A 16,184-nucleotide genomic window follows, 5' to 3' on the forward strand; every position below is an offset into this window, starting at 1 on the left:
ACAATTCTTCACGAAATTGAGCCCATTTCTGGACCAGATGCGGGGACAAATCTTCATCCCAATCTTTTTTCTCCAACCAGAGTTGCTGGAGTAGAGCTGTCCCACGAATCACCACCGGTGATAGCAATCCTAGAGGATCGAAGAGTTGAGCAATCTCGGACAGAATAATCCTCTTCGTTGTCTTCGTGTCGGCTGAGAGATGGATAGAGAACTTCAATCGATCTGTGTTGGGATCCCATTTCAGACCAAGGATCTTAGTGACGGAGTCCTCTAGCGGCTTCAGACTCTGAGAGAAACCGTCCGGTGTCAGAGAACGAAGTAGAGACGGACTATTCGAGTGCCACTTCGCTAGAGGAAATCCACCGGCCCAGCANAACCGTCCGGTGTCAGAGAACGAAGTAGAGACGGACTATTCGAGTGTCACTTCGCTAGAGGGAATCCACCGGCCCAGCAGAGTTCCGTCACTTGCTGAGCTACAAGATGGAGATCATCTTCCTTCTCGGCTCCACCACAAATATCATCTACATATCTGCACTGGTCAACGGTGACATAGCCAGAGGGAATCGCTGTCCCTCGTCCTTGACCAGCTGGTCGAGAACCCTACAGGCGAGAAATGGAGCAGACTTGGTCCCGTAGGTGACAGTGGTGAGCTGGTAGGTGCTGATCTGGCCCTGAGAATCGCGCCACAAAATTTGTTGAAGAGGCCAGTCTTCCTGATGCACCTTGATCTGACGGAACATCTTCGTGATGTCCGTCATAAAGATGTACTTGCTCTGTCGAGACCAGAGAAGCACGTCAGAGATGTCCTTTTGCAATTTGGCTCCAGTATGCTGAATGTCGTTAAGAGACAACCCTGAGCTTGTCTTACTGGAGCCATTGAACACTACTCTCAGCTTTGTAGTTTCACTACTTTCCCGGAGAACGCAATGATGAGGAAAGTAGTATGTAGGAGCAGAAGAGTGAGATTGCCTGAGAGACGAGCACCGACCGGGACCCTGATATGATTGCCCCCCCTCCGGGACCCTCAACCCTCCTGAAGCCGAAGCTTCATGTGCCAAGGTCATCCCGTCAGGTTGACAACCCAAGACCCGAGAAGCATATGAGGCAGGCAGAACAGGAGCACGCACCATGTGCCCCAACTCTTCATACTCCTTGAGAAAATCACTGTAAAGCTGTAGAGAATTCTGATTCTTTCCCAACCTCCTGAGCAGGCTCGAGAGACACGCCTTGGCGCGGCCTAGAGAATCACCGAGCTCTGACGGAGAACGAGCAAGAGGCAGTCGAACAACATAACGCCCCGAGCGATCTCGAACATGGGTGCGCTGAAAGAACTCCTCACAATCTGCCTCTTCCTTCGTGAGAACACCATCATTGCCTTCAGTTTTAGAGACTTCCTCCTGCTGCCAGAACGAGGTGAGAAGATCGCCAAGTTCCTCATTGCTGACAGAGACGTGATTTGAGCTTGCCGCGGGGATCACTGCGGATGTAGGTCCGAGAACCACCCACCCGAAGAGAGTAAGCATCGCTATAGGGGAGTCTGACGGCCCCTTGATAACCTGCGGCTCCACAATCGATCCAAAGAAATCTGCGCCAATGAGAAGATCAACAGGTCTTGACGTCAGATAATCAGGATCAGCTAACTCCAATCCTCTGAGATGCTCCCAATGTTGAGTTTGAGAGACCGTGAACGAAGGCAATGAAGATGTGAGATGATCGAGTACATAGGCCTTGATGAGAATCTGATTACTTGAATACAGAGACTTGAGAGAAAATCGAGAAAAACCATTAGATGAAGACTTTGATCCACTAATACCAACGACCGGTAGCAAAGCTGGAGATACCGATAAGCCGAGCTTCCCCACAAGGTCATTTGTAGCAAACGTCAGCTCTGAACCAGTATCCAACAGCATCCTAACCTCGTGAAAAGAGCCATCGTCCAAGACGAGCGAGGCTAGCGCTGTGGCGAGAATAACACCTGGTCTGAGCTGCAGAGAGACATCACGATTGTTCGGTGCTACAAACGGAGAATTACTCGCCAGAGTCGGCCGTAGAGAATGGTCACTTATCGACGACGACTCTGGCGCAATCGTTGGTAGAGTACATCATGGTTGAGCCATGTCAGGCCTCGAGACAGTGGACTGTATCGGTTGGTTGGACTGAAGAGCCTGCGATGTGTGAGGAGCCTGCAGAGTTTGATGAGGCTGAGGAACCCCTTGCTGTGCCGACTGAGGGCGATTGATATGAATCATCGAGTGATGATTCTGTCGACACACGACACAAGTCTTCTTGAGGCTACGGCAATTCTCTCTATTGTGCCTCCCCAAGCAATTAAAGCAGCGACGCTTGAGGACTACAAACGATCTCCTCTCTGTAGGAGATAAAGCCTTGAATTTTGGACATTTGTCCAGAGAATGCTCCTCTTCACACATCGGGCAAGCACGAAAACACATCTCCGCCCAACCTTGAGACTGCGACCTTTGAGCAGCTTGAGACGTACTGCTAGTAGAGACATTCACCCCTGCAGGCTGCGACGCTGGATTAGCTGACACGTTGAGCACTCGGGCTGGTTGAGCTCCTTGGCTAGGTGGATACACTTTGGTCGGCCTAAGCTTCGAAGCCTGTTGAGGATTCGTAGAGAGAGACCGAGAGGTAGCCGACTGAGATGGAGGAGCGTGCATTTCAATTCTCTCCTTCGCCCTGGCCCGGCTGAGAACAAAGTCCTTGAGAGTCGCATAAGTGGGAAAATCCGTAGACGAGCCTATCTCTATTTCCCAATCCTCCAGCGTCTTGGAGTCCAGCCGACCTGTCACGAGATGGACAAGCATGTCGTCCCAATGCTTGACAGGACGTCCGAGAGACTCCAAAGCATTCAACGCTTCAGCTACAGAGTTGAGAAGTACGTTAAACTCCCTGGCTGAGCGATTGACGACCTTTGGAGCAGAGAAGAGCTTCTCCAACTGAGTGGAGATGAGCAACCTTTCGTTGTCGTACCTCGACAAGAGAGTATTCCACGCTGGCATGAAGGAGTCTTGCGTCACTGGCAAGGTAGAGATGAGCTGCTTGGCCTCGCCAGTGAGAGAAGTGAGTAGATAGTGGAATTTCTCCACGGTAGAGAGAGAAGGATTACCGACAACCATAGAGAGGAAGAGATCCTTGTACGGAGTCCACTCCGAGAACTCCCCTGAGAATGTCGGCAGAGAAATCTTGGGCAATTGCCTCTGAGTCACCTGCGCCGATTGAGTTGTGGCAGATGGCCGACGGAACGACTCAGAGAGGTCAATTGACTCGTCCAGTCCTTTGATCAACCCCATAAACGTAGTTCGAGCGGCTGAATACGTCACGAGACATTTATCATAGACCCCCTCTTTCACGTACGCATGGTCGAGAACTTCCTCATTATCTTTTGCCGTCAACAGCTTGAGATGCAACGCGTCGAACATGCTCCAATGATTCTCGAGCATGTCTAGCTTGGACTGAAGCTCAGTCACCGTGAACTCGTTCACATTTCCGGCGACAGATTCAGCTTTCAGGCTCTCAATGAATTTCGCCCTGCTGGCCTGGATCAAGATTCTCCCCTTAAAGGACATGTTCACGCTAGAGAAATGCAAGTAAGCGAGAGAACGTCAACAAAAAACTCATAAAACAAGCGAAAATAGAGAAAATCGCAGCCAGCAGCAGCTTCAGCAATTACAATTTACTTGCGCACTACGAGGAAACGAAAAATAAGCAGAGAAAAACAACAGCTCACACTCCAAGCAGCAGCTAACAGCAGCAAAAGCAGGAAAAGTCAATAAATGAGAATAATATAATTAACTTTCCTTTGAGAAGGTCTAGTAGATGTAGAGATGCTCCAAATACAGCAGAGAGGTTCCGTCGGCAAAGCTGTAGGCCTAAAAACCACGTGTCGTGCGTCAAAATGGCCGGTCCTGTCAACTGAGGGTGTGGCCTGGTGGGTGGAGTCTTGTAGACGTCGAGATGGGCGGAACGGAGGGCGGCACGGTGGGCGGAGCAATCGAGTCTTGGCGTCCCCGGACTTTAACCCACGTTTTACCCAGAACGCACTTAGCACAATTGTTCACCAAAAAACCACTGAATTAACCACGCATCCGGCTCGAAGGACCAATGTTTCGGCGAGAAAGTCACAAAAAACGAACCGATGGAGTACTAGGATGCGGGTTAAGGAGCGTTTTTGGCGAAAAGAATGTGACACGAGACACGTCAGTTTTGTCACAATAAAACTAATTTATTTCGAGTCACACACAGTTACTTGCGTAAAAAATATTCACATAGAAATAACCGCGAGCGAACACTCGATGTATTTAACACGGTAGAGGATTACACGGGGTAGAGATGCACACGATAATTAGAGGTAAAACGTAGAGGAATTTTAGAGAACCACGCTGCTCGATAGAACGTCCGAACAGAGAGAGAGTAACAATAATCATAATTCAGAGAGAAGTAGGTCAGCGCTACAGGTGCGTAATTGGGGCACCTGTATTGGAGCGCGACCGGTCAGGCAGAGCTAGTCAAGGAGGTGCTGCCACCCCTTGGTCAGATGCGGTATGAGGCTGTTGCCTCAACACGTTTGTACTATCGAACTGAGATTAGTCTAAAAAATTCCAGCAAAATCTGTATGAAGGAATATTGTAATTGAACAACTTATTGGTAAAAGTGCAAGATTATCATTAAATTTTAGATGATAATTTTTTATCATCAGTGTTGAAATGGCTTTCCTACTTTCTCGAATTTCCTAGAAACTGAATTCTCTTCAATTTTCTAGAAACTCCTTGAATTCCTTCGAATTTTCTAGAAATTTGCTGAAATTCCTCAAGAAACCAGGGGTTTTCTAGAAACCCCTTGAATATTTTCAAAATTTCAAGAAAGGTCTCGAATTACTTCGAAATATCTAGCTTTTCTAGAATTCCCTAAACTGACCCCCCACATTGAAACCATAGACGTATCGACGGCAATATCTAGATTGACCTTACCATTGCACCAGAGTGTAAATATATACTATTTATTTTACACGATGTTAACTCTTTGATTGTCAATTTACTACTGACGGCGGAGCCTGCTATATAACTAAGGAAAATCAACGAAAAAACGGAAATTAGGTAAACAAAATGATGAAAAAGAGGTAATAAAAATTTCAAGTCAACCAACTTGGCGTGCGATTTTTTAGGAGCTAAAAAATAAAACCCAACTCATTCATTCATTGTTTTTAGTACCACAGTCCGACAAAATTTTGGTCCTTTTTTATTAGGTGTATCGTTTAATTCTCGGCCCCTAGAATAAATTGATCAGAACACCTATTTGAATTAAAAGAATTCCCCGCAATAAACGTGTGGCCCCCTCGCCTCCCTCGGCTTCCACTTCGCCTAGGGACTTGACCGTCAGGCCTCAGCAGCGCCAGCGGCGTAAGCAGGAGTTAGTGCTCCGGCCTGAGTTCGACTGACGGTCGATAAAACAGTACTCTTGCCACGCGTACCCATGTGCCCACGCCACAGCCCCAGCAAAGTCTTTTTGTATCAATTATTCTACTTACCTTAAGTGTATTAAATAAATATTCAGTTGACAGTATCCCGCAATCTTTATTCTACGGAAATACTCTCACATTTCCTACAAAATTGGTGACCCCGACGTGATTCTTCCGGATATTGTCACTAATCTCTAAACTGCACGTGCAGCATCTCATTATGTCGCTTCCCAGGACACCTGCAAATACCAATCGCACAATGCTCGTGCTGAGTCCTCAGCCTGACAACAGCAGACAGCAGTTCAACCTGTCATTGATCGAGCTGGAGGATTTCACAACGAGCCTCATCTCCAACGACAACACGAGGACACAAACCAACGCAAATCCCCAGGTTCTGGCCCACGACAACATCAACAACAACATCCAGCCTCTTCCAGCCTTGATCAGTACACTTCCAACTCACCCATGCAAACTCACAAAGTTCATTAGAACAAATCTAAATCAGAGAAATATCATGTCGTCATCAATCATCTTGAAGCTAACGTTCTAGATGAGATTTCAGACATTTTACTAGACCCTCTCGTCGAAAACCAGTATGGTTATTTCAAGGAGGAGATCCGGAAGCGCTTCACCGACTCAGCAGACAAACAGCTCGAAAAGGCATTGTCTCAGCTGACTCTTGGTAATCAAAAGCCTTCCCAGCTCCTTCGCAAAATGAGAGCCTTAGTAGCAGGACGAGCCTCTGAGGACATTCTACGGGTCAGATGGCTTTCCCTCCTGCCCCTCGACGTTCAGAGAATTCTCAAGGCCACCAGGTTCACAACCTTGAGCGACTTCACCCCCGTCGCAGACGAGCTCATGGAAGTCTCCTCGACAGCATCGGTGATGGCCGCATCCTCTCACGCAAGGTTTGCTGTGCAAAAAAGCTCAGACCCAGTGACCACTGAACTCGCAGAGCTCAGACAGGCAATGACACAACTCATTAACCTTAACCGGACCATGGCAGAGTCCCTCGAGAGACTGCACATATCTTCGAGGTCCAAGTCCAGGTCTCGAGCCCCTTCAATATCACGCTCTTCATCGCCAGCGCCACAAGGTATGTGCTTCTACCACGCGAGGTTTGGATCCAAGGCACGTCGCTGCTTGCAACCACGCAACCAGCCTCCACCTCTCCCAACACTTCCTCAGGGAAACTAAAAACGCTGTCGTCAGTTCTGGCAGTGGGCGACAGCGCCTTCAATAACAATGACCACGACATCAGAGAACACCACCTATTTTTCTTCGATCCTTTAACAAAGACCCAATTTCTGGTCAACACAGGCTCTGTTATCTCCATCATACCCAGAGCAGCGACTCAACCCCAGGAGAGACCAGCAGAGTTGAAGCTCTACGCTGCCAACGGTACCACAATTGACACCTTCGGACAACGAGTGCTCACCCTTAACCTCGGATTACGTCGCGCTTTCAAATGGTCATTTACTGTTGCAGACGTCCAGACAGCGATCATTGGAGCAGACTTTTTGGTGCATTTCGGCCTGCTAGTCGATCTCCAAGACCGCAGCCTCTTTGACAAGACAACTAATCTTCAAGCCCCTGGTCAGCTGTGTGAGATTTCTATCTACAGCGTCTCCCCAGTTAAGCAGAGCCCCAAGCTTCCCCCATTTTATAGCGAGCTTCCACAAGTACATTGACGTCACAAAGCCAGCAGCGATCCCATCCATCAGCACCAGCAGTCGAACGGCTCACCACATCCCTACGACTGGTCCCCCAGTAGCAGAGCGACCACGTCGTCTTGCTGGCGAGAAGCTCCAAGCAGCCAAAGACAACTTCGACCTTCTCTTGCAGTACGGCGTTATTCGCCCCTCCAGTAGCTCCTGGGCCAGCCCAGTCCACATGGTGCCAAAGAAAAATGGTGGCTGGAGAGCCACAGGAGACTACAGACAGCTGAATCGGCAAACACTGCCCGATCGTTACCCAATTCCACACATTGAGGACGTCATCCAATCCTGTCACGGCAGCAGCATCTTCACAACGCTCGATCTGGTACGAGCGTACAATCAGATCCCTGTCGCTACCGACGACATCGCAAAGAACGCCGTCACCACGCCCTTCGGTCTTTTTGAGTTTGTCGGCATGCCCCCTGGGCTGTGCAACGCAGCACAAACCTTCCAAAGACACATGGACGGCCTTCGGGACATCGACTTCGCTGCATACTACATCGATGACATCATAATCTTCTCCAAGGACCCTGAAGAGCATCAGGGACATGTGGAGACCATCCTCAAGCTACTGCTGGACAACCACCTGTCCATCAACCCCAGCAAGTGCCAGTTCGGTCAAGAAGAGGTTGAATACCTAGGTTATATATTATAAATAAACATGGATAGTCACCTCCACCAGCCAAGGTTGAGACTATCCTGCAGTTCCCCAAGCCCGAGACAATTGAGGATCTACGCCGATTTCTCGGGATGGTGAACTACTATCGACGTTGCATTCCCCAAGCAGCTGCCATACAAGCTCCTCTCAACGATCACCTGAAAAATGCCAAGAAGAAGGACAAACGCGAGGTGCCATGGACTCCAGAATCGGAGGCAGCTCTGGAGCTGTGCAAACAAAGAGTTGCCTCCGCAGTCAGAGCGTCATTCCTGTTCCATGCAGCACCATTGGCCCTGTCAACAGACGCCTCTGACTCAGTAATCGGAGCAGCCCTCGAGCAGTTCGTGAATGACAACTGGCAGCCCCTGGGATTTTTCTCGAGAAAACTGAGCCCCACGGAGACTCGTTACAGCACGTACGACCGCGAGCTTCTGCCCATTTTCTCTGGCATCAAGTACTTCAATCACATAGTCGAGGGCCGTGAGTTCGTTGTCAAGACAAACCACAAACCCCCGTCTACGCTTTTCATCAACGTCCAGAGAAAGCATCACCGAGACAGGTAAATCAGCTCAATTTCATCTCTCAATTCACTACTCAGATCCTACACGTCAGAGGCGAAGAGAACATTGTAGCAGATGCCCTGTCTCGAGTGAATTCCATCAACATGCCCAAGAACCTCAGCTCAGAGGTCATCCACGAGGCTCAGCAGGAAGACGACGAACTACCGCAACTCCTCACCAGCAGCTCTCTCAAGCTCCAGCCCATTGTAATCGAAGGTCGCGAGATCTACTGCACCACATTCACTGGATATCTGCGCCCCTTCATTCCAGGTGCTCTCCGCCAATGTGCATTCAAGGTTATCCATGACCTGTCGCATCCATCTGGCCGAGTCACATCTCGTCATCTGAAGGAGAAATTCGTCTGGCCTTGGGATCAAACGAGACGCCATTCGCTGGTCACGTGAGTGTTCACCCTGTCAAAAATCCAAGGTGCAGAGACACAATCGACTCGATCCGATGCACATCGATGTCCCAGACAACCGATTCGACCACATCCACCTCGACATAATCGAGCTTCCACGAGTGAACGGACTCCGCTATTGCTTAACAATGATCGATCGATTCACCCGCTGGCCTGTGGCCATACCTCTCCAACATTGAGGCAGACACCATTGCCACTGCTTTCTACGGACATTGGATTACGCAGTTTGGCACCCCGCTCACAATTACCACCGATCAGGGTAGCCAGTTTGAGTCGAGACTCTTCACGGCTCTCGCTCGCATGGTTGGAGCAAACAAGATCCATACTTCTCCATACCACCCCCAGTCCAATGGGATCCTGGAGAGATGGCATCGGACAGTCAAGGCCGCACTTATGTGCAACGNCAGTCCAATGGGATCCTGGAGAGATGGCATCGGGCAGTCAAGGCCGCACTTATGTGCAACGTACCAAAACCCTGGCCCGAGCTGCTTCCCACCGACATGCTCGGCCTGCGTACCTGCATCAAGGAGGACCTGACCGCATCACCAGCTCAACTCCTTTACGGTACTGAGCTCAGGATTCCTGGAGAATTTTTCGTCTCAGAAGACCTCCCAGCGAACCCGAAGTTTTTCCTGGAGAAGTTCAGAGAACACATCAGGAAAGTTCGTCCATCACCCACCGCTCATCACATCACAAGCCGCTGTTTTTTCTTGAAAGACCTCTACACCTCCACCCACGTCTTTGTGAGGATTGACGCAGTCAGAAAACCGCTCGAGCTGCCTTATTCTGGCCCCCACCGAGTCGTCAGGAGGATCGATGACCGCAACTTCGTTATTGACCTAAACGGCACTGAAAAGAGTATCTCGGTAGACCGACTCAAACCAGCATATGTTGCCAAAGAGTCAGCTTCGCCCCCAGCATCTCCAGAGGAGCCCAGCTCACCTGCAGCACCTGAGAAACCCAGCCGACCAGCTTCACCACCACCAGTGCCTGATTCATGCCCATCAAACACGATGGACAGGCCCTTGAGAACGTACCCTGCAAGGAAGAGAATTTCGTTCCCTTCATCTGTACCAGACCAGGTCACTGGAGAGGGAGTAGATGTGGCCCCCTTACCTCCCTCGGCTTCCACTTCGCCTAGGGACTTGATCATCAGGCCTTAGCAGCGCCAGCGGCGTAAGCAGGAGTTAGTGCCCCGGCCTGAGTTCGACTGACGGTCGATAAAACAGTATTCTTGCCACTCGTGCCCATGTGCACACGCCACAGCTTTAGCAAAGTCTTTTTGTATTAATTATTCTACTTACCTTAAGTGTGTTGAATAAATATTCAGTTGACAGTATCCCGCAATCTTTATTCTACGGAAATACCCTCACATTTCCTACAAACGGCATTTTGAAGCGCCATCTGTGAACTATCAAACCACTCAAGTCTGATTGTGGTGTAATTAACACAACCTCAAAAAACATACTGAACAAAAAAGTCGTTCGACAAGCAGCACTTGAAGCACTGCCTTCTTTTCACCTTCCAACTTGAAAAAAACTGCCACAGAAGCACAAGAAATGATTCGTTCGGCCTTGGAAGCGAGTACTGTATCTTATAGCACATGGAAAAAGTGGTTTAAAATATTTCGGCATGGAAATTTTGATCTCAAGGATGAGGAATGTCCTGGGCAACAAAAAAAAATTGAGGGCGAGGAGTTGGACAAATTATTCAATAAAAATCCCTATTAAGCACAACTGGGATTACATGTCTAATTAACATACGTAAATTTCAACACAAACAAATTCAACACACAAATTCAACACACACATTCAACACAGTTTTCAACATAGTTTTCAACAAAATCATTGTTTATGAACATTGATTTAATGACAAATCTCAAATAGCAGAACAACAATACAGTGGATTACATCAATCAAAGTACAAATATCAATCAGTAATACAGCATATTTCATGAATAACAAAAAAATAAAAACAAAATGATCACAATGAAACTTGACATCAGAACACAACACTGAACTGTTCAGTGTGTGTTTGTGTGGAGAGTCTGTGTGAATTATTATCTTGACTCACAACGCTTCACAGAGAATCATAACTAGAAAACCTTTCAATCATCTGACTTCTTAATCAAACCACAAATTCGAATATTGCTGGCTTGAGCATGCAAATAATCAATAACATCACTGTTGACATCAAAACTCTTCGTTGCCGAGCAACTGGAGCGATGCTCCTTCCTCCAGCACGCTGACGAAATGCAGCTTCAGTCAAACTCCTGCAACGCCCTGATCAAATCTCCCATAGATGGATTAGAAACCTTGATTTGCCTATTGAATCGAGTGTGCCAACCTTCCACTCCATTGTTGGTCCTTGGCTAATCGCTCATTACTGAATCATAACAATTCCACCATTCAATTGCAAACTGAGGTGCAGTGCGACCAGAACGTTTCTTCCTTCCGACCCAATTGCACTCGAAATATTTGATATACTCCCCCATTACATCTTTTTTCTCCTCATAGTAATCAGAGGAAATGAGCTCCTCATAAGCCTCAATAACTTTCCCAGGTGGTACAAAGGTGAGACCCATAAACCTTTCAATAAATTCACAGAAGTCACTATCATTTCGATAGCGTGGGGCCAATCCACACGTACCATCATGTCGATAAATACATTGGATGAAATGAAAATAACACCCACTAAAAGCAGCATCAGGAGAACACTCCTTTACAGCTTGAATAAAAGCAAGCCCATAATCAGACATTACATGTTGTGGATTAATGTCCTCATGGGCCTCTTGAATAGCACGCAAAATTTTTTTATACACCCCCTTCGTCTTCGAAGAGTTAACAGCATAGATCAGAGGAATTGACTTCCCATCAACCAGCCCGTGGATAGTATATAATTGTTTAAATATACCTGGGACAGTCCAAAAGGTCCCATTACACTGCCATGTATCACACCTGGCCAAACATTGGATAGTTTTTTCTGTAGCAAAAATAAAAAAAACGCTTAGCTTTCTCAGGACCACTAACAAAAAACAGGAACTCCTTCCCACGAAGCGTTTTTCGAAACTCATCTGGAATAACTAATTCTCGCAATAAAGATGGGGTGGGGAAAAGAGGATTACTTACTGCTCGAACCCGTCGCACGTTTCGCGACAAAAGATCAGCATCAGGCAGCTCCATTACTGCACTCGTCGATGCATCGGCGACAGCGCATCGACAATTTTAGACGTCAATTCACGAGTCTTCTTCGCTTTTTTTCATCTTTGCCAACACTTCCTTCGCCTCGACCTTGGCTGGGTCAACCCCATGACTGTGTTCATCCATTGAAATTAAAGATCCTACAACAGACGAAACGCTTGACTTTAAGTCACCACTTGTGCACTCAAAACATCAAATAACATATTAATGTACCTGATTTTTTATCTGAAGTCGTACAAGCAAGAGCATTACAATGCAGTTCAGTGTGATACTCAATGCAACCCCAAGTCATTTTACTTTTCCCAACTCGCACACGGCAGTGGATAAAACCATCGTGTGTCAATAGGCGTTTACCTCTTTGACTCAGCACAAAATATAACGGCTTATCTCGTTACTCTTCGTAATAACATCGAACAATGACCCGAAAACTATCAAATACCCCGCAATCCAGGTAGTCCAATGCTATGAGCCATCGCAATACTAATCCCTCAGCTGTTATCACTGGCAGACAATATCATAACGAGATAAACCTTACAATACACTCATACGCACAAAAACACACGTGTTGAATTTGTATATGTTAAATCAACAAGTGTTGAAAGTGCATGTGTTGAATTTGTGTGTTATGTTAAATTTACGTGTGTTATGTAGACCTGTAATCCATAACATGAGCTTGCTGATACTCTTGGAGTGACTGAACCAGCTATTTCGGTGCGTTTAAAAATAATTGGGAGGATAAAGAAGGAAGATCGCTGGGTGCCCCATTATCTTACTTCAGAAAACAAAAGTCGACGCTGTGAAATTGTAATGTGCCTACTGACCAGATTTAAACAAAAAGACTTTTTTTTACATAAAATTATGACTGGGGATGAAAAGTGGATATTTTACGACAATCCTAAGAGGCGAAACTCGTGGGTTTATCCGAGGGAGCCGTCATCGAGCACTGCAAAACCGAATATTCACGGGAAAAAATTGTTGTTGTGTATTTGGTGGGATTCCAAAGGTGTAATCTATTATGAGCTACTCGAACAGGGGGAAACCGTCATTACTAAACGTTATCAGGACCAACTGGTAAAATTGAGTGATGCTATTGAGGAAAAGAGACCTTTCACGGGAAGTGGTACGAGACAAGTGATTTTGCTGCAGGACAATGCGCGGCCACACATGGTAAAAGAAACCCTGAAACTCATCTCCACGTTGGGCTGGAAGATTCTCCCACATGCGTCGTATTCTCCAGACCTTGCGCCTTCTGACTATCGCCTTTTTCGAGCGCTGCAACATCACCTGGTGGATGCCCAGTTACGATCTCCTGAAGAAGTCCGGCAGAGCATTGATGACTTTATCCAGTCAAAACCACCATCGTTCTTCCGAGCCGAAATCCGAGAATTGTTCGATAGATGGGAGAAATGCATGCAAAATGACGGTGATTATTTTCAAGATTAGATCTGTATTCATGTTTTTATAAATAAATGTCAGCATTGTCGAAAACAGGCCGAGAATTAATTTATACACCTAATACCTAGACATGAAACGACCCCGTTACTAGAAAGATTTTTTCGTGCTGATTCCGAATCTGGCGGCCGTTTCCCCCGAAAAGCGATCGTTGGGCAGAAAAAAATATTAAAATTGCGGAAATGGCTTAAAACCGTACTTTTCTAAACTCAATGTCAAAATAATCCCTACACCAATTAGATTTTTAAAAAACTGGTGAAAATATGGAATTAAGGCCTATGGTTTGATGATGAGTTTTCAAAATTGAATTTCCTCATTATTTCTAGAAAAATTCAATAAAAATGCTATTCAACACCTCGCACAGCATTACGGCGGAGCAGTCTGAAGTTGCACTCCCACGTAGAATTCAAATTCTCAAACTTTAAGGGTTATCTATTGGAAAAGGGTTATCCACAGGAAAACCAAACTCCACCGAGGTGGAAACATTAAGACGACTCGTTATCCTCGTACAGGCTTATCTTGATCTTTGGCGAAACGGATTATCGAGGTACGGCCATATGAATAAATTGATTTGGCGTAGAATTAGTGAGCAAGTGACTCCCCCAAGTTCAGGTATTCACTTTTGATGAGTGTAATATGAGAATCAACCATATAAAATTAATGAGGTTATTATGTTTCCGTCTCCAACAGGGTATTTGACTTTTTGCAGATTCCTTACATTACGAGATCTCGAACGCGAAGAGAGGTGGATGAATCCCGATGGTGGATTCACGGTGGATGACGGTGGATGACGTTTTATAATATCGACGTTCCAGAGTAGAATCTCACTTGAAATTTCCATTATTGTCCATCAGTTTCTTCAGCTGGGGGCCTATGGAAATTCCAGCCTTTATCTTGGCCATACTCAGCTTTGGGAATAAAGATTTGAAATAATTGAAAGCTTCTCCATCTTTTTGCAGCCCTTTCACAAAGTTTTTAATGAGCCCGAATTTGATATGTAGCAGTGGTAAACAATTTTTTTCTGGCTCAACAAGTGATTGTTGAATGATGTTCTATTTACCAGCAGTAGAAACTTGATCAATAATTTTCTTTCTCCCGGCTATCCCAATTGCACACGAAACAACAATATTTTGTCCAACCCAGCTATATTCCCATTACAATGGCCACCATTTTCAAATCCGCCGAAATACACCAGTTGTAATACTTGTATCCAATCCTTTCGAACAAGTACTCGATGTTCTCATGACTTTCATTGAGGGACGTAGACTAAGCGATGGGTAGAGATGGATAAATATTCCCAATATGACGCAGAACGGTTTTCAAAATCGTACTTGATGCGTCAACGAACAATCGCCATTCTTCTGGATCGTGCTCTGTCCTCATACTCCTCATTAACCCATCAATATCAATGCAATAGCAAAGGGAAGGTTCTTCCTGGAAGAATTGCAGTAAGTGAAAATCACAATCGCGATATTTCCCCATACGAAATTCTGATGACGCAAAACTCTTCTCTTTCAATCGTGAGGGTAGTAACTCTGCCACCTCTTTGCTGAGCTTTAATTCTTTAATTAGGTCATCGAGTTCATCCTGGTTGAAGGGAGTCAGTGGGGTCGATGTGGATACTTTTGCCAGAGGTTCATACTCTTCATCAAACTTATCCTTCACTGGCTCTTCTGGGTTCTTTTCTACATTAACCTCCACAAGGGATTCGACGGCAATTACACTGCTATTTGTATTCAGAATTAAGAAATTGACAAATGGTACTTCGGTATACTCGATTTTATTTTTGCTTTTCTTCGTGTACGATCCAATGTCAGTCACGGAAGAAAAGGAGTCCACAATGTGATCCCTGGGTTCTCTCTAAATTGCTGGAGTACTGAATGGTGACTTTTTACCTTCCTTTAACGATCGTGAGAGGTACCGGCAGTAATATGAGCAGCATAGCTGAGGAGTCCGTGATTTATCCAAATTGTTCATTGGACGATTTGAAGGACTGTTCATATCCTTTTCGGACCAAATCTGTGATGTTTCTCCTCTGGAAATTAGGGGTGAACTTTGCACAGACGTGACAGAAAAAATCAGGTGAGTTTTTGCAGTGACTAGACATTGAAGTTTCACTTTTAGTAGAATAAAATCCCAAAGACTGATGTCAATATCCAGTCAGTCTTTTCAGTCTTTGTTTGACAAATGAATCATGGGATTCAGCGTAAAATGAAACACGAAATTGCATATTGAGATAAATCATTCTTTTTTTTTAATTGTGTAAAACTTCAATCAAAAAAGAGGCAACGAAATTGATGAAGGAATTATAAAATGAAATGATTTTAAATCACCCATGATTGGGTTTACGCAGGAAAAAAATCTTAGAAAATGTTAGGAAGAAGTTAAGAAACTACATATAGAAATGCTTGATTCATTAATTTATTGTGTCGAAATTGTTTTAATGATGAAAAAGAAAATTTTCAATGAGAATACCTTTTTTTTTCGAAAATGAAACAATTTAAAAACAAAATCAGGAAGTTGAAATATTTTGACTTGGTTGGCTTTCGGATGGATGCCGCGTTGAGTTTCAGCATTGCGCCGACGTTTCGCAAACATTGCAGTCTGCATCTTCAGGGCTATGAGCTCCGATTCTGAGCTCCGATGTGTGGGGGCAGTCCCTATATACCTTCCCTTGTGGTGGTGGGGGAAGGGGAAGG

At 45.8% G+C, this 16,184-nt stretch overlaps 3 protein-coding genes across 3 annotated transcripts; 2 read left to right on the plus strand and 1 right to left on the minus strand.

Moving 5' to 3' along the window:
• Positions 1 to 521: 521 nt before the first annotated feature.
• Positions 522 to 1,910, minus strand: LOC107042453. Its single transcript, XM_015263500.1, has one exon. The coding sequence runs from the start codon at positions 1,908 to 1,910 to the stop codon at positions 522 to 524; it is 1,389 nt and encodes a 462-aa protein (XP_015118986.1).
• Positions 1,911 to 5,696: 3,786 nt separating this feature from the next.
• On the plus strand, positions 5,697 to 8,415 carry LOC107042454. The gene is made up of 6 exons (XM_015263501.1): positions 5,697 to 5,922; positions 6,027 to 6,572; positions 6,689 to 6,877; positions 6,965 to 7,081; positions 7,146 to 7,822; positions 7,864 to 8,415. Exons 1-6 carry the CDS (start codon positions 5,697 to 5,699, stop codon positions 8,413 to 8,415), a joined length of 2,307 nt encoding a protein of 768 aa, XP_015118987.1.
• A 783-nt stretch (positions 8,416 to 9,198) lies between these two features.
• LOC107042455 lies at positions 9,199 to 9,996 on the plus strand. Its single transcript, XM_015263502.1, has one exon. It carries the CDS (start codon positions 9,199 to 9,201, stop codon positions 9,994 to 9,996), a length of 798 nt encoding a protein of 265 aa, XP_015118988.1.
• Positions 9,997 to 16,184: the final 6,188 nt, after the last annotated feature.

This window comes from Diachasma alloeum, unplaced genomic scaffold (assembly GCF_001412515.2).
Source record: "Diachasma alloeum isolate Michigan unplaced genomic scaffold, Dall2.0 Dall_scaffold_00471, whole genome shotgun sequence".
Classification (NCBI taxonomy): domain Eukaryota; kingdom Metazoa; phylum Arthropoda; class Insecta; order Hymenoptera; family Braconidae; genus Diachasma; species Diachasma alloeum.